Source organism: Struthio camelus, chromosome 10, assembly GCF_040807025.1.
Source record: "Struthio camelus isolate bStrCam1 chromosome 10, bStrCam1.hap1, whole genome shotgun sequence".
Lineage (NCBI taxonomy): Eukaryota > Metazoa > Chordata > Aves > Struthioniformes > Struthionidae > Struthio > Struthio camelus.
Window position 1 is genome coordinate 21,205,234 of NC_090951.1, and position 18,232 is coordinate 21,223,465.

General features: G+C 39.5%; 1 protein-coding gene across 1 annotated transcript; it reads right to left on the reverse strand.

The window, feature by feature from the left end:
* Positions 1–537: 537 nt before the first annotated feature.
* Positions 538–17,251, reverse strand: LOC104146298 (receptor-interacting serine/threonine-protein kinase 2). The gene is made up of 12 exons (XM_009678259.2): positions 16,992–17,251; positions 14,322–14,501; positions 11,962–12,115; positions 11,598–11,753; positions 11,302–11,450; positions 9,432–9,481; positions 8,132–8,293; positions 7,246–7,331; positions 5,621–5,689; positions 4,473–4,641; positions 3,317–3,481; positions 538–2,077 (listed from the first exon to the last, which is right to left on the reverse strand). The coding sequence occupies exons 2-12, from the start codon at positions 14,471–14,473 to the stop codon at positions 1,755–1,757; spliced, it is 1,635 nt and encodes a 544-aa protein (XP_009676554.1). The 5' UTR covers positions 14,474–14,501; positions 16,992–17,251; the 3' UTR covers positions 538–1,754.
* Positions 17,252–18,232: the final 981 nt, after the last annotated feature.

The following is an 18,232-nucleotide window of genomic DNA, read 5'->3' on the forward strand; positions in this document are numbered from 1 at the left end:
TCCGCTGGACTCTCTCCAGGAGTGCCATGTCTCTCTTGTACTGGGGAGCCCAGAACTGGACACAGTACTCCAGGTGAGGCCTCACCAGGGCTGAATAGAGGGGCAGGATCACCTCCCTCGACCTGCTGGCAACACTCTGCCTAATGCACCCTAGGATCCCATTGGCCTTCTTGGCCACAAGGGCACACTGCTGGCTCATGCTTCACTTGTTGTCCACCAGCACTCCCAGGTCCTTCTCGGCAGAGCTACTTTCCAACAGGTCAGTCCCCAGCCTGTACTGGTGCATGGGATTATTCCTGCCTAGGTGCAGGACCTTGCACTTGCTTGTGTTGAACTTCATGAGGTTCCTCTCCGCCCACCTCTCCAGCCTGTCCAGGTCCCTCTGAATGGCAGCACAGTCTTCTGGTGTGTCAGCCACTCCCCAGAAGACTGTGCTGCCATTCAGAGGGACCTGGACAGGCTGGAGAGGTGGAGATGTTCAACAGACATATAGTCTGTTGAAAATTCCCATTTAAACTGTAGAAAAAAATTCAACAGTGATGTTTAGCTCCTTCAATAGGCAAAACTATTTTCAACATATTTTGATAGACATTGCTTTAAATTGTAACAATATATCACCTCAAGGCATTCTTAAAGCTTAATAAATTTATTTAAAAAAAATTTTAGCTAAAGTTTATGGTTCCAGCAGCGTTGTAGTACATGAAGTAACGAATCCCATATGTCTTAAATGTGCTTAGAGAACACATCATTGCTATATTTAAGATTACAACCTCTCAGACTACCACATCAGATAAGCAGTTTGAAAGTGTAAAGAGAACAAATGCAATGCAGGGAAACCCAACACTGTAGTTTTACATATGAAATACTTGTATATCATATAACAAATGTTCTCAGGTTAATCCAGTGCCTTGAAGTTTGAAGTAATCCTGCTGTGCCTTCAAAAACAGGCACCTTGTATAACCTCCTTTTCATTATAATTAAGATAATCTTACTGCTTTCCTTTACAGTTCAGCAGCACCATCATTTCAGAATGATCAGCTTGGCATCTCTGCTTCCTGATATAATTGCACATTTGAACTGCAGACATACTCAGAGAACTGCATGAATATAAGGTATTAACTTTGTTCAATTTACGACCTACTTTAAACCCCACCCCTCAAAAGTGTTCGCTATCAGTGCCCAATTTTGAGAGTGTACAGTCATTTGTAAGTGAAAATTCATCTGCATAATGTAAAATTTCCAAACCTTTTTTGATGCCCTGTTAAAGAGAGATTTCTTGATTTTGTCTTAAGCCTTTCACTCTGACAATTGGTTTGCTTACGAGCTCAATGAGAGGAAGGGATTTTTCCCCTCCTTATCCAGCACCCTGTTAAGTGCATTTAGTTGGAAGGATTTAGTAATAGCCTTTCCTCCATAGCGTGAACTCCAAAAACTCATGATCCATTTTGTGCTCTTCTAAAATCAAGGAAATAAGCTGTCATCTGACCTGAAGTGTATTTGCTCTGGCACGCATTATAATCCTCCCATCTTTGAGGTCCAAGTTAAGAATTTGTTTTACCAGTCTTCGTAATTTCTTCAGGCAGTGGCTGACTTGACCTTTTAATCCAGCTAGCTTTTTCCATTCAAGGACTACAATCATGGGCTGTACGAAGGATTGACTTCAGTCAATGGTTATGAGGCATGAATGTGAATCGCTGCCATTCCAAATTACCAGTGCTCTGATCCATGTAACAAACCACAAGAAATAAGTCAAGTCACTGCAGTAATCTCTTTGTCTTGGAAGGACAGTTTGTGCAATGGCTGCTTTGTGCCAAAGGACTGCATTTGCTCACTGAAAGTGCAGTCACTACAACCTGCGCTGCCCTCTCCCCAAGGCAGAGGCAAGTGTCTAACAACGCCCGAGCGCGGCCAGTCACTGTGGGGCACGAGGTGATTGTTTCATAGTCCACTCGGGACAACGTTTGCTGTGAGCGAAGGACATCAAGGATATGGTTGAGGCGTCCTTCTGTCATCCTGCTCAGTATGGCTTCTCGCTGGCAGGCTAGTATTTGACAGCAGTTTCCTTTGCAGCAAGGACCTTGAGTGAGAAAGGAAACAATAAGATAAACTTAAGTGCCCTGTTCTTCCATAGGGCACTAGTGGTTAGCAAGTGATAACATCAAGACTGAGAAATGAAGGAAATTCCAGAAATATAAATTCAGTGGAGAAAGGGGAGATGACAAGGAAGCATTAGTTTATTTGCACCCTTTGTTCAAAACTAGTACGAATAGATTTGGAGCTTTTGTTCAAAACTAATGAAGAACAGATTACAGAAAACAGTTATTTCTAAAGATTGTTTATTAAGTGATCAGATTGTGTAGTGGGAGGAAATTTTCTATATTATATGTCTGTATATCTGTATCAAACTTTATCCAAAACAGTCTGGCTCTACCTAGATGAGACAACTTTGTCCTGTAGAAAGTAGAAGTACAGATAATAATAGCCCAGGTAGTTCAGGGTGGTACACTGTTTGAAACTTGTATTTTGAAACCGAGAATTTGAAGATATGTTGAAGCCAAATTGGTAGCAAAACTAATATTCTTGACAAAATGGTCAAGAGCTCTGGATTCTGCTGCCTCTTTTCATGGACTGGTTAGCCTGCATCTATTAGAATGCTGAGTACAGACATTCGGGTTTTAGTGTGGGGTAGGTACCGTACACTAAGTGAAAATTAATAAGCAAGGGCCATTGTTCTTTTGGAGAGCAGGCCTCTGTTATTCTCTGGTTTCTGATCTGTTATCTTTTTTTCTACATTCGCTATTCTGTTGGTTTATCCAGAAGTTATGTCATCACTCAGTAGCAGAGAAGGATGGCAAGCTAGATGTGAGAATTACCATAGGTCAGTTTGCAAAAAAGTTGACAAGAAAGTTTCTGAGCTTTTTTTCTCCAGAAAAGAGATAGGCTTCACAAACCAGAGGTTGGTCTTTTCTGCCTCTGTTCAGTAGGAAAAACTGAGATCTTTATAAGCAGAGAGAGAAATAGTTCCCCCCGACTTTTCTATAGTCAATAGCTACTGTTTAGAGGTACGAAATACTCACAAAGAAAGCTTAAAACTACACAAAGTGCATTTTTCTAGCATGAGCCATTTTGTTGAGTATCCTGTTTCCCACTACAGCAACAATGAAATTTGGAGGAAGTATTACACGAAATACCTGAAAACGTGCAAGAAAATTCAGAAAACATGTCATCTGTGTCCTGCAAACTCTAAACACTTAATCACTGACTAGAATCTGGCCAAGCAGAAGAGTACCACCTCAGACTGGAAATAGAGTCTCACCTGTCAGTGCTGGCTCAAGATAAGTGCTTTGTGGGCTGGGCTGAAGTGGCAGCGGAGAGTCCTTATGGCACACACTGCTTTCTCTGCCTGTAGTTGGACCTGATGAAGGAAGAGGGCAAAAGGAAGGCCACAGGCTTGATTTTCTACTGTCAGAACCTGGATGAGCTAGAAAAAATTTAAGATGGAAAAGGTGAGACCATTGAATTGAACAAGAACAGGACATAATATGTATTAGCCGCTGGAGAGGACTGGCGCTAAAGTGAAAACTAACTTGTGAGAAATTATTTATCACGAGCTGTCTTCTGGGCACTAGATAATAGGTCATTATTCTTAAGAAGATTTGACATCTATTACTACACACATCTAGTTTTTCAGACCTCAGTAAAACTGCCTTCAGGAATTTATTTTTGAAGTTATGGAAAATTTTATTCTATCCAAAAGTCTGACAGCTGTTGATCAGAACTAAAAATGCTTGGGAGTGCAGGTGTCATTATGATAAGGGAATTAATTTCCTATGGCTTAACTTTTTTGTCCGAAGGCATGAGGAGTACAGGAGAAACATTTACGGAAGTATTACTTCTTGACACAGATTTAAACACTTTGACAAGATAAATCCACAGGGGAAAGGCAAAGGAAGTTATTTATGTGGGAATGGTGACTCCCAGGAATTGTTAATATGTTCCTGGAGACATGGTATTTTTAAAATGGAACTCCTTTTCTTATTAGCAGGTTACAAAAAAGATATTCGTGGTGGTACAAGGCAATAGAAACTGCAACAGTGGGCCCTAGAAGGGACTTGTTCCTGTGGAAAGTGACAGGCAATATTTGATGTATGAAGGAAAGGCAACTGTACATTACAGTCAGGGTTCTATAAAAAAAAATCTCCAAAATAGGCTTTTTGGTGTATACGCTAAATCAGTGTATACACGAAATCAAAAGCTTTCAGGGTGCCTTTGGTTTTCTGGAGTGAACCCTCATGCTTTGGATGATACTGGCCGAGGGCACAGCTGTACTCTGAGAATGGACAACTGGAAAATTGCTTGGAATTTCCAAGTAATTGGAATTACTTGGAAAATACACGGGGAATGTGGAACAACTAGGAATATTTTTCCTTTTTGTAGAGTAGTTGGAGCTGAATATGTTTCAAGGTAGAGACCTTGCTTTGTTGCTGTGTTCCGTGGGATAGTGTTTGCCAAAGCCGTCTCAAGAGTGTTTTCTCTTCCTGCGCTATTTGCACTGCTATCAAGTAGAATAGCTGACAAGCTTGGCACTACGAGGGGAATTTTCTTCTTGATGACTTGGTTGCTTTTTTGTGGACAGATGATCTGAAAAAGATCAAAAGAGAAAAGAATTATCTTCTTTGAAACTTCTGTTCAGAGATGTCCTTTTCTAAGCAGTTTTCTTTTGGAACCTAAGGCTGTGTCTGTTGCAGTGGGATGGAGCGGGCAAGGAAACGCTGAGCCTATAAGATACACTTAATTCAGTTGGTTACTGTGCCTTGCTCTGGCAGCACAGATCCACAGGCTTACTCTCCTAGACTTTGTTGCTGTCCCTGATGGCTTCTGCAGCCCATGCTGCCAACAGTCATGAAGTCGCTAGAACATGAGCTATTTAGTTTAAAGCTAGCTCTCATCCATGCAGAAGAGCTTCAGTCCTACCTCTGAATTTTTCTGTGTTGGCAGACCTGCCGTAAGTGCCAAAATCAATCTAAAAGTGGGAGTTAAGTGTATTTTAGAGAGATCACAAAGCAGCTGGCTTTGCTCTGTAAGAAAACTGGTTGCAAATGCCAGCTGGCATTTTGAAAAGGCCAGAGAAAAGGCCATTTCTTGCCATTTCAATAGGACCTCTTCAAGAAGAGGTTCCAAGTGAGTCTGAGTGGAGGAGGTTGTTTCCCTAAGACAAGGTTTTCTTAACATCAAGGTCTGCTGCTTGAAATAAAGCAAAGTACAGGGCTTTTCTGGTTAACTGGGCAACTACTCTGGTAGTTGACAGAGCATTGGAACAGGTTTCCCAGAGAGGTAGTGGAGTCTCCTTCACTGGAGATATTCAAAACCCGTCTGGATGTGATCCTGGGCAATATGCTCTAGAGGACCCTGCTTGAGCAGGGAGGTTGGACTAGATGATCTCCGGAGGTCCCTTCCAACCTAAACGATTCTGTGATTCTGGGATTCTGTAAGGACAAAAATCTTAAGACGTTTTGCTCCAGAGTGTTTGTATTATACATTGTCCTACCTGGCAGGAGAAACCTACAGCTTACAAAATACTCTTATAAACAAAACTCTCAAGTTCTTGCCATTTGCTCACCTCTGAGTTGCATATGCCCGTCTGCAACGTGTATGTTTCTGAACCTTTGCATGCATTAAGTGCTGTCTCCTGGAAAAAATAACACAGTGACTGTAGTAAAGCATACATATTATCTTTGTTCAATTTGCAGCTGCCATGAGCCAAAATTTATATTGACACTGGGTCATATTCTACTCTTAGGTATGCTGGCCTGTAGCAATAATGTACTACATGGAGCAACTTTGCATTTTAACAGATGTAGCAGGGCGTACAATCTGACACTCTACCCTGTTACTGTTAATGCTGTTTCCAAGTTAATGTAAAAGTTGACTTTGAACCATGCAAGGGAGGGTGAGAATAACCATATATTGAGATATGTATGTTAGCATTGGGCTAGCTATAACATGTTTTCCTTTAAGTATCCAAACAGCAAGGTCATCTTGTATTTAGTACGCCAAGCTGTCTGCAATAAGGATGTGTTGATACTTGTAACTTTTTTTTCCCAGTTTGTATGTCTGCTGCAGATTTGTTCAACTTGTTTTAGTATTTCTACACTTCTAAATCAATACCTTTTGCTCTTTTTAAGTGTCTCCAGTACCGTTTTGCAGTGGTTTCGTTCATGTTATCAGTAGTTTGAACAGTAAATAGTCAATGGAAAAATAACACCTTGCTGAAGGGAATCTCAAGTGTTGGATTATTTAGGGATGTACTGTTAAATATTCCATAAATTTCAATGGTAATAGAGTGACTTAGACTGTAGCTATGTCGCCTATTGACGACAACAATCGAATCTTCTTTACGATCCCAGCATGTGATCACAACATGTAGAAATAACCCTGTGTGCATAGATGTAAGCAGCTCACATACGCACAGTAATGAAGCTGTGGCAACATGGGCTTAAGAATGGGTTGTGTAAGCGCAGATGAAGTCAGAATTCTTATTTAGTGACTGAAGCATGTGTCACTAGCTTCCCCGCTATGCCTCTCTTAAGCGAGCTAGCTGGACTAGAGCTATATTTGTGGCAGTCAGATTTCCCATGGCAATGCAGACATATATGGTATTTGCTGTGTCCCTCGGTTGTTGGCTGTTCCCCATCCATTCCTTCAGTATCAGAGCAGCCTCTTAGACCCTAGGGCAAACACTAGTTGTTTTGTGCCTGATAAATATCAAACCAGGTCAACTTAGAAGCAGTGAAACATACAGAAGAGTGCTGATACTAGCATTGCTGCAGCAGGTACTAACCCTGTCCAGGTCTGGAATAAATATCCTCTAACCATTGCTTACAACTAAAATTAGCCTTGGTTCTAGGCATAATCTGATCTACTTGAGACTTACTCTCACTTGCATAGATTTGCTAGTCTTACTACGCTTGCGGCTAGAAAGAAGCGATCACATTCTCATAATCTCAGGTAGCAATTTACAGGGTGTTTCCAGAGGACAGGCTAGAGAACTAGCCTTATGCTTAACCTCCCAGTATCTGTCTTCTGCAATTCCTGAATGAACGTGAAAAGCTCGAGGGTACTCTTCATCTTTCTGACATGTCCAATAAAGCAATGAAGACCAAACCTTTTCTGTTTACAAATCACAGAGGTTGTTACAAATCAGGCAACGTCCCTGTATAGGAACAAATTTAGTTTTGCACTAACCTTTGCATCCATCAGATTGTATATTGCAGTGGAAATTGCCTCCTTATTTATACTAGTCAAAATTCCCTTTAGAAGGTCTGCGCATTCTGCAGAACGAAAAAAGCATTCTAAATACCACAGATTATATTTGAAAGTATGTGTATATCTATGCATCATAGCTAGCTGCATGTACTGCACCTAACTTTTCAGGTCTATTGAGTATTAACTTTGCTATTATATTGAGTAGCTACTATTAAATTAAATCAGTTTAGTGCAACTTCTGCCTGATGCTTCCCCTTAGACTGCTTTTTGAAGTGATATTAAAGAACAGTTACAGTCACATTAAAATCACATTTTCTTAAATGTTCGTACAGATGTAATGCACTTACCTGCAAAAGGTGTGAACATGCTTGTATGAAGTTATAACAATAAAACTATATGCAGATTGCTTCCCTAGCTCTCGGGTGTACACCTTTGACAATCTGATCAACAGTCCTCACATATCAGGATTTTAACATTTCTTGGCTATATTTCTGAGGCTAGAGGATAAGCATAAATTAACACAGATCCGTGACCGTAAACAATGATAGCGCATTTCAAAGGGAGCTGGTTGTACACTGGGAAAAGAAATGCTGAAGACAGGTTGATCTTTGTTAAAATACTCCGTATAATTGACAATATCCCTTCCTTTATTTGTATTCAGTTTTTTACATCATACTAAAAAGTCGGGGGATAAGTAAGCCACCTCTGGGAGGAAACTTTCGTTAAAAAGAATATATACAGTACTCTGATGATGATCCAGAGAATGCTTTGCCTTCCACTTCAGTTGTTCAGTGTGCTAGAGCAAACTCTCAAAAAGACTATCTCCATTGCAAATCCTGCAAAGACAGCAAATCTGAAAAGATACCTGCAGTACGTGGCCTGTAGTCTGGTTCTTGATGCCAGCACAGGACGATGAGGTGCAACAGTCTATTCCTCTGTGGCAGATTGCTTGGTATAAACTTTGCTGAAATCCCAGGACGCAAACCACTACAGATTCTCGTCAGAACTTCCAGCAGAGTTTTTTGGCCTGCAGTTTGGGGAAAAATGTCACGGCAAAAATATTAAAGACCTCAGAATTCTTTTAAAATGATATTCAACATAAATTATTTTGTGTATTTGAAAGCAGAGACAGCTTTTTAAAGCAAAAATAGAGATCTGTTAACACTGTTATAAGTAGGTCTGCTAACCTTTAACAGTAACCACAGCTACGTTGCAACAGGCCATTTCTCAATAAAGAATTCTGTCCAAATAAGTCACGGATGGCTATGTCTACATTTTTTGTAAACTCACACACATACCTTAAATGTACATATCATTATTATGGGTATGTCTTAAGCATAAAGTTTTATATAAGGCAATACACCAACACACCTGCATTATAAGAATACAAATCCTGTTCTACAAAAAATAAACTACTTACTTTGGGCAGCCACAAGATGGCAGCCATAAGTGAAAGTGATATGAATATTAACCTAATATTCTATGCAGTATTTTTAATATGTCCTTCTCAGCCTGCAAAATGTAGGAGCCCTTTAAATCAGTTTTGTCAGAAAAAAAGCCTGTACCAAAGAACCTTTTCTTTGGTCTGCACCTCCATAAAATGGGGGTCATTCTTAGACCATGTCAGTTATTACACAATGCTTTGCAAACAAAGTTCTTTAAAACTGCTCTCTTTCATCTAGCAGGGTAAAGAAAGCAAGTTTCAGTGCTTCCTAAAGAGCATTTAGCACAAACCGGCATTTCTTGATCGGGATCTGAAATTCAGAGCAACTTTAAAAATGGGCGGGAAAACTCAGGTCTGCTCATCTGGTAAGCTACTTGCCACTAAACTGTTGCCTGCTTTTAAAATTATGACTATCACAAATACAAAAGGGTATTGTTTCTCACTAAGGCGTAAAACTCAACTCTCTGAGTAACAAGAGTGCTTCAGCAAACAGAGATAGATAATAAAAGTGAGGTAAGAAGCTACACCTTTCCCCTGAAACAATAAGGATTTATTGACTTCTGGTTCCCATAATGTGGAGCTATGCTCTTTGACAGTGATGTAAGGCAAAGGGACATCTGAAACAACTGTGCTATTTGCATCATAATTTCCCTAAGATAAGGGAGGTGGAAAAAAATAAAGAGGAGGCATAAAATCAGGCATGAACCACAGAGATAAATACCTTCAAAAGGTTTCTGTCTGCTAAGGCTCTCCCAGCACAGTATTCCAAAACTAGAAAGAGAGAACAGTGAAGGAATGCTTATTAGTTGGGAAGTCTGTGTATTCATTATTTCCCAAGAACCAGTATATTGGTTTGAAAGACAGGGATTTTTCAAGACAAAAGTCTTTTCCTAAGTCCATAAGACCCTTTTTCCTGCATTATTAAGTTTCAATTTTCAGCTGAGCTGTTTTTACAAAATAATAAGGATCAATTAGAATTACATTTCAGGTAAAAATCTAAATTTGCTCTTGTGAATTTCAAAACATGTTTATTCTCCTTTCTCCTTCATTTTTGTTGTTTTCAAGCAATACAAATAGCAACTGACTGAGCTGGACATTTCAGCAGGTACTAACCAGAGTATCAGTCAGTTAACCTACCAGAAACTTGATCCTGACCCCCTGTGTCTCCGTTTGTTTCAGCAATTTTTGATTGAGCTCCAAATATTTGTTTCCTTTTCTAATTTCAAGAAAGCCCCCTAGCTACACTATAAGTCTACGTGTATAACCCATAACTCCGATAGTATAGTTTCTTAAAATTAGATTAAAAAAAAAATCTGCACATAATGTGCAAAATCAGAGGCAGAAGCAAGGAGGCTACTGGAAGAGAAAAAGGCTATGGCGGAGTCAGAAGCAAAGCAACCTATATGGGAAGAAGTGGTTGTAGGATATTATCTGCATACTTTTATATCTTGCTGTAGTACTGCATTACAAGGTTTAAAAAAACCTCCCTCTTCTGCCTTATTTCCACATATAGCCTGCAAGTGCTTTTACTTAAATACCCTCTAGGAAAATAGTAATGTAACATGGACCTACATGTAACTTGCGTGTAGTTAAGTAATATTTGACGTATGACACACTTTTGTTTTCTGCGTTGCACCACTGTCTAACGTACACTTATCTCATGTACTGACTCACATCTGAGCATCTAAAATTAAACAGGGAATGACACACTGGAAAATGGATTATGCCACCTGAAAGTAAGCCTCTGCTCTTCCCTGTGCAAAAACACTGTGTTTATGAGCAGCATCAGATTAGTCACATCTTTTATAGGTATCCTGAAATGTAAGCGTTAAATGATTCATTTTAGTGCCTGCCTTTCTGGCAATGAAACAGGAGTTGAATTTGTTATCTCCAGGAAAGATAAAAGCTCTGAGAGTAGAAGAGTGGTCATGCTTAGAAGTTATTCATAATGTTAGTCCACAGGCTGTCTATGCCTGTGGTAAAGATGTATGTCCATACAACCAACAGTTGCGGTGTGGGATATTATCTCATTTATTGACGCAATTATGAAGTGTGTTACATGTCCAAAAGGCGCGTGTGGTGACAGAGTAGATAAGTGGTTTATAAGAAAGAGGACTATTAAGTTAAAATTATTAACGCTTGAGTGGCTCAGTAAACTATACCAGGAGAGATTCCATGAGACATTGATGGGACACTGTTGGGATAAAGGTCTTATTTTTAGCTGGCCTCATCTATGTGTGAACAATTCTTCCTGAAATGAAGTATAGTTCACACTTAGAAACAATGTGAATTGTTGTTACTAGCTTCCTAAATGTATATGAAAAGGTTGTACCAGCTGTTTTGGCAACAATGTTACACTTTTTTCAACATTCAGCTTCATTATATAAATATTTATATAAAAGAACTCTAAGAACAGTTCTTAACCTTAGTATGTTGCTCAAATAGGAGGAATTTCAAATTTAATTTGCTGCTCTAATAGGCCTCGTGTGGAATACTATCCACATGCGTTACATCGATTTTTATTGTAGTGTCTTTGAAACAAGTATTTCAGCAAGGGGTAGGTATGAGCTGCTGTTAGAAATCCCATTCACCTGTAAATATCACCTTCATGTGAAGGAAAACCTCCTTCAAGTGTTTCAGGAGAGAGGTACACTAAATCCTGGCAGTTTCTGTGACTGCAGTTCTGCAGGTCTGATCTCAGTTGCTCTTTCCTCCAGTAGGTTAGACCATAATCTGATATCTACAGAGGTGGGAGAAAAAGTAAATTTTCATAACAATACCTCAGTCTTGGTATTAAATGTTAATTGTTAGAATAAACATATGCAGTGACAGGACAATCCCTGGGTTTTACATAAACGAGCTGTAGGCTAAAAGAAAAAGTTCCCACCTTGGCTCTGTACTGTGCATCCAAAAGGACGTTGGAAGGTTTAAGGGTGCCGTGGCAGAAGGCAGGCTCGAGGCTGTGCAGATAATGCAGTCCTTCAGCCACATCCGATAGGATCCTTATGAGTAAGGGAAACGGAAGCTCTGGGTACAGCTGATGCTAGGTAACACAAAGTACAGGTGTTGGTGGCGAGGAAATGTTACTATTCACATTTAATTGCCAGTAAGCAGAAGTACAATACAGAAGCTAAATAGTAGATCAACTGTGACTACTGTCCGTTACTGTCCACAATTCATGTGCCGATTGTTCTCTGTTGGCTTAGCTTGTAAATCATTTTATCACATAAAGGATAGCTTCTTTTGTGTACCTCATGGATGAGGGAGTGGAGGGATCCATTGTTCATCCATTCAGTCACTGTCCCCACAAGTCCATGGTACTGGTAAATCCCCAGAGAAGGTAGGAGACGTTCAGACTGATAGTATTGGATGTCTGCTATATCCTGAAGCAGCGACTTCCACTCCCTGTAACAAATAACAAGGGTTAGAGGCAGTTTGAACTGAAAGGAATTTCAGCTCGAGGTGGGATAGAGTGAGATATGGGAATGAAAGATAACTGTATGGTTAGTAGCGTTCTCTTGGTTTGTGTTCAACAATACCAATATTATATTGTCTACCAAACAATTCTAAGAAAATTGACCAATACCTTTTGTAGTGTAGTTTAGTTTTCTAATGTAATATGGAAGAACTCTAGGTGCATTAATCTGTATGAGCACAGTTTAAAGTAGAATTTGAAATACAAAGGCAGGAGAAAGCTGAACTATATTGAAATGCTCGATAAAAAAAAGAAAAAAATCAAGTTTTTCTCCTGCTCTCCCCGAGAACTTGTATTTCATCCTTTTGCTGTTAGGGATACCCTCTTTTACAAGGAAGTTATGATCTTCCCTGCTTATCTGATAGGACCATGTCAAAGCATGATATAGAACAATGAAGCCAAATTCAGATTTAATGTAAACAGTATCGCTGTAGTAACTTTGTCAAATTTGATTTCCGTTCGTCTACGGTTGGATTGCAGCCCCAAATTGGAATGGAAAGTATTTACAAAGAATAATGAAGCCTTGCTTTGATCATCATTATCAGAAAAGTAAAATTTTGTTTAAGGGTTTTAGCTACTTCTTTGCACTTCTTTGAACTGCAAATTCGATTGTGCATTTTCATGGAAAATAACAGAACTCCTGCTATAGTTTCAACTTTTTTTTACTGTGTATCTGATTTTAAAGATCTGATTATCTCTACAGTATTTCTGAAAATATGTTGGAATTCACTCAAAATTCAATTGATTTCAACAGATTTAGAGGTTGTTTTCTTTATTCTAACCAATCTTTGCACGGGGACTTCAGTTTCAGTTTTTCGTATTTGCTGTGTTGATTCACAAGCCTATAACCTAATCACTGGAACTGATTTACAGCTCCACTAGTTTTTATTCTTATTTCCACAAATCTAAAATATTTACCGCCAGCACACAGCTAAAAGGTCTGCAGGCAGAGTAGAATGCAGCTTATTCTCCCAGTATTCCTCTATGCCGTGTAGCGTAGACTGGAGATCAGAATGGCAGAAGGAGAGAAAAAAACAGACTACCAGCTTTACTCTTAGGGAGCAAGTTTGAGTGAAAAGACACCAAATCAGAATAGTCTGTCAAATTCAAGAGAAAATAAAAAGTTGATTTTTATGTAACTTGATTTAACTTTTTTTTTTTTAAAGAAAATGTGGCGAGAGGATGGAAGAAACAGTTTTTTTTTTCTTTAAACAGACTACCAAACAAATAACTTTGATTTGGATTACAAAATTACTGGACTTCTGTTGTCTTAAAAACAAGCCAAACAGCAACAAAAAAAACCCTATTTTTTAATTGAAGGTGGCTAATTCAAAAAACAAATGCTGCCGGGAGCAGTTAAAATTAAATTTAATCTACTGTTTTTTCCTCCCCTGTTTTTATAACGGAACAAATGAAATACTGTGTGTTCCACTAGGACACTTTTCAATTTTATTCTAACAAAAGCCACCTGAACGTCAACGTTCTCAGTTAACAAATGAGTTGTAACAGGTCCTCAGATGTATATCAGAAACTCCTTTTTTGATGAAGAGAGTCAGGTCAATGCATTTCCTAAAATGCTTTGGTCTTGCGTCGTCAGAAATAATGCAAGGTTATTCTCAGAAAATTCCTATGCCTTTGCTTGTCAGCACACTGGAATTCTGTAGGTGATAAGCTGGCTGACATCCATCAGTTGCTGCTGGTTTGTTTTTATAAGTGGCACATCACACACACCTTGAAGCCCCGTAACCCTGACCATTATCCCTCCCTCCTCCTGTTTCTCTACTCCTTCATTTGTACTAGGTCCTTATATGAAAATCAACTGAGATTCAATCTCTTCAGGGTTCTCCAGGAATATGTTAATACTGAGTACCGATCCGCATCTGTAGGCATTACTATAGCAGAAATAATTAATGACTTTAGCATTAAGTTCTACTTTCACAACATTTGTAAAATTTCATTGAGCTTATTTCTCAGTATAATTGCCTCCGCATTGCCTCATGGCTAGTTGTGATCCCTAGCAATGGAGAGTTGATTAGAGATCAGATGATCCTGGGCATGCCACAATTCATTGTGGTGCCATCACTGCAGTTTTTTTGCTGCTGACCTGTATGATGTTACACCAGATAAGATGCTTACCTTTCTGTAGTATTCTGACTGGTCAACAGCTTCACCGCGATGTGAATGTTCCAAGGAACGTGAAAGGCTTTGAGTGCAAAGCCCGAGCCTGTCCTGGTCAGGGTGAAGCTATCCAAATCTTCCTGGGCTACTACAGGTAATGATTTGGCCATTTCCTGATTACAGGCTTGAGGAAGAAAACTGCAGAAGAGGAAAAAAGAGTTTTTAAGCCTACTTTTTATCCCTACTACTAAAGCACTGCACCAACCCATACTTCCCAAATAATCTGCATCCTACTCCAATAGATTTCCTTTTACTGTTCTGTGGGTCAGGTTTTTCTTATAAAGACAGGGAAAGCATACTAATTGCAGAACGGTGCCTGAACCATAATTTACCATCTGAAGCTGCAAGGCTAGTTAGTTGCTCCATATTATTTCCATCTGATCACTTTGAAATGTAGGGCCATTATTTACAATATAAAACGTGATTTTGAAATGATATTGAAATATGTAGACAACAGCAAATATCTTACAGTTACGTGCTAGGCAGGAGTAGTTTCTCCCACTTCTCATGGATACAGTGCAAGTTTTCAATAACCAATGCCAGTCCATGTTCTACATCACTACTTCATATTTTATTTAATGTGATACCACACGTCATCACAAAAGCGAGGTAATGGACCAAATTTCCTGCTGCTGTAAACTGGCAGAATTCTGTTAAATAGCGCTGTGTCTGTACAGCAGCCACCAATTTGGCCTGTAAGTGTTTATTTATGGTACCTCTCTGGGGCTATCTGAATATGTTTGACATAGACAAATTGCACAACAGTACACATGGACGAGAGATAACTAACCTCTGCAAAGCATCACCTGTGCTACTGCAGGAGTAACACATTTTTAATGATGCCGCAAAGATACTTTAGGTACAGATAACTGAAAGTTAATGGTGAACAAATAAAATGAGAGCAAGCAAAGAAAACAGGAAAATACCATTCATAAGGAATACTGCAATATAGATAGTCAGTGTGTCAAAAGTACTCAAACTGGAATGCTCCCTTCAGGATGAGTAGATCTGTGCTAGGAAAATAAATCCATGGGGAACTGAAGTAATAGGGCCAAAAAAATGGAAGTAATTATTAAGGACCGTTGAGAGAGAACTGTGCCCTTCTATAAGAAGGACTCAACAAAAGGAGGTTCTGGGATGCAGAAGGCCTGAAAGTCTTCTGACTTTGAGCAGATCACTTAATGACAGTTCTCCATATGTAGAATGGAAGCATAAACCTGAAGATAAATTAGCCCATACTATCGTGGCTGAGCTGCTTCTAGTTCCTGACCAATTCATTTTCAGTTAATCTCAGTATCTCTGCTGTGCCATGTAGCCATTTTCAGAGTCACAGCAGTGTAGTAAGCTCAGTTTTGCATCTAACTAGAATCAGAGTGCAAATAATAAAAATACTGCAGCTGATTTGCCATAAAAGCTCCAACAGTATCTGATTTTTTATAGGAAAGGACAGCAAAACTTTTTACTTGTTATTATGTTACTGTAATTTGAAAGCGATAGCTGCCATAGGTGGGTCAATTAGAGGTATTTAATAAAGAATAAATGACATAATGGCATGAGGCTAACAGACGGGTTAATAGTTTTATAAAATTACAACTGGCTGCTCTGAATGAAGATAAATTTCCAAATGAGCCATTTATCCTTTAAAGATGATACAGACAGACCATGCAAATCTAAAAATCCTAAAATGAATGGAGGTAATCAAAAGGTTGGCAGAAGCAGAATTATCTTACATTTTATCTATATACTAAGATAAATAGCATTTAAATAACCAAAATAGTTTATTTGGACCTCCAAATATAGGACAAAGAAGATCTAATAATGAATACAGGATCTAAATCATTCCTGAATATGTCTGTTTGTAGTTTAGATGGAACTGGGTAAAGCTATAACGATTTTTGAAACTCTTGCTAACTGGTGATTTAGATAAAAATAAAAACCTAGCCTTCAGCTCCTGTTTTGGATTTGCAAAACCTAACTTGACTAGAAATTTTTGTAAAAACAGAATGGAAACCACTTTTATCTTCAGGAGTTACAAACCACCACATATCAAGCAGTATTTTCGCTACATCAGGGTTTGTGCATCTATTTCCACCCCTGGACTTAGAGTGATTTGTTGATTGTCCCCAAAAGAGAGTTTGACCCTAAAATCAGAGATCTTTTACTTATCCAGGGTGCCACCCATATTGCTGAAAGAGTTGGAGGGAATAATCCTGGAATATGGGACTATTTAATTCAGTTACAGATAACAAAATCTCTCTCTCTAACTCCCAGACTGAAAGTTTGGTACCACAGCCATTTTTCAGTAGTTCTGCTCATCTGAATGCTTTTTCTTCTAGACTTTAAAAAAAAATCCAGTATCAAACCACAAAACCAATATTTCTTAGGTTACTTTTGCAATGAAGGTTTCTGTATTATTTTTAATGAGACACCAAAAGTCTCAGACACCTTTGTCATCTTCTCCTAGTCAGAGAGGGTGAGGGATTGCTGTGAAACCATTTATTTCAAGTTTCTGATTTTAAAGGTATTTTTAAAAGCAAGATATTTTGCTTAGTACGAGAGAAACTTTTCTGAGTTACAGTGATGTTCCAACATCCAAATAAAGAAAACTGGAAACAAAATACAACTTACCTCCAGAAACATGGGCGTAAAAACTGTGGAGCAGCCTAGTGACACTGCTGCAGACCCGGGCTGTGAGCTGCCTGCTTTGAACTGCCAGCGCACCCAGCCCAGCTTTCCTGCCCGTGAGTCAGCTGCACTGTTTGTCTCTCTGTCTATTGGCTGCTTGCAAACCTCTAAAATTTCCTGGTAGGAGAGAAAAACTGTAACTCTTTAATGCCTGCAGATGTCTTTTCACAGGCTGATTTGACAGTTACCCATGACAAATGGAAAAGATTACGGACAAAGAGGTTAGCTTGTTACTTTTTCATAATGGGGAATGACAGGAAGGAAGGAAAGCGATACAGCGGTGAAAAAGACCTTATTGGATTCAGTCCAAATGTGGACGGCGTGTAGAGCAGCATGCAGACCTCGCAGTTGATGCTTGTCTCTGCAGTATATTAAACCAGCAGCTCAGGTACAAAATCCCCTTAAATGTCGTTAAGTGAAGTTGATCTTAAAACAGGTTGAAAACTGCTCCCTTTCTGGTTAGAGGGTAGGTAAGTCTAAGGGTAAGAGGTTGCAAAGAAATGAGGCTCAACTGGCTGACAAGTAGCCCTGCTGAAAAGGACCTGGCGGTATGGTGGAAGTGAAGTCGAGCACGAACCAACAGCATGCTCTCATCACAACCGGGCAAGCTGCGTGCTGGGCTACGTTAGGAGAAGTGGGTCAGCAGCGTGACAGAAGTCATTCTGCCTCTGTACTCAAAGCTGGTGAGGCTGTCTCTGGAATACTGTTTTAGGCCTCTCAGTTCAAAGAAAGTGTTGAGAAACGGGAGAGGGTGTAGTATACAGCTACCCAGATTGTCAGGGGCTGTAGAGCACACAACTTACAAAGAGAGTGTGAGGGTGCTAGTCTTGTTCAGTCAGGTGAAGAGGAGGCTGCAGGGTGGTCTGTCTACTGACAGCCGACAACTACTTGAAGGTCAATTGCAAAGATGATGGAGCCAAATTCTTTTTGATGGTGGTAGATGATGACAACAAGGGGCATGGCCAGATGTTTCAACTTGGGAGGTTCAAGCTGGATGGTATAAAAAGCTTTTTTCACCAGCTGAGTAATGCAACACTAGAATGAGTCACTCAAAGGTTGTTGCGTCTCCATCCTTCAAGGTTTTCTAGACTCAGCTAGATAGAGCCATGACTGACCTGATCTAGCACTTCTGTTTTGAGCAGGAGATTGGACTATAAACCTCCAAAGGTCCAGCATTTCTGTAA

Coding starts and splice junctions, on each gene's coding strand:
- LOC104146298 (XM_009678259.2), bottom strand. CDS start 14,473: ATGGCCAAATCATTACCTGTAGTAGCCCAGGAAGATTTGGATAGCTTC. Junction 9,482..11,301: donor CATGAAGGTGATATTTACAG/GTGAATGGGATT, acceptor CTCTCTTTCTAG/TTTTGGAATACTGTGCTGGG. Junction 7,332..8,131: donor CTACAGGCCACGTACTGCAG/GTATCTTTTCAG, acceptor TTCGTTCTGCAG/AATGCGCAGACCTTCTAAAG.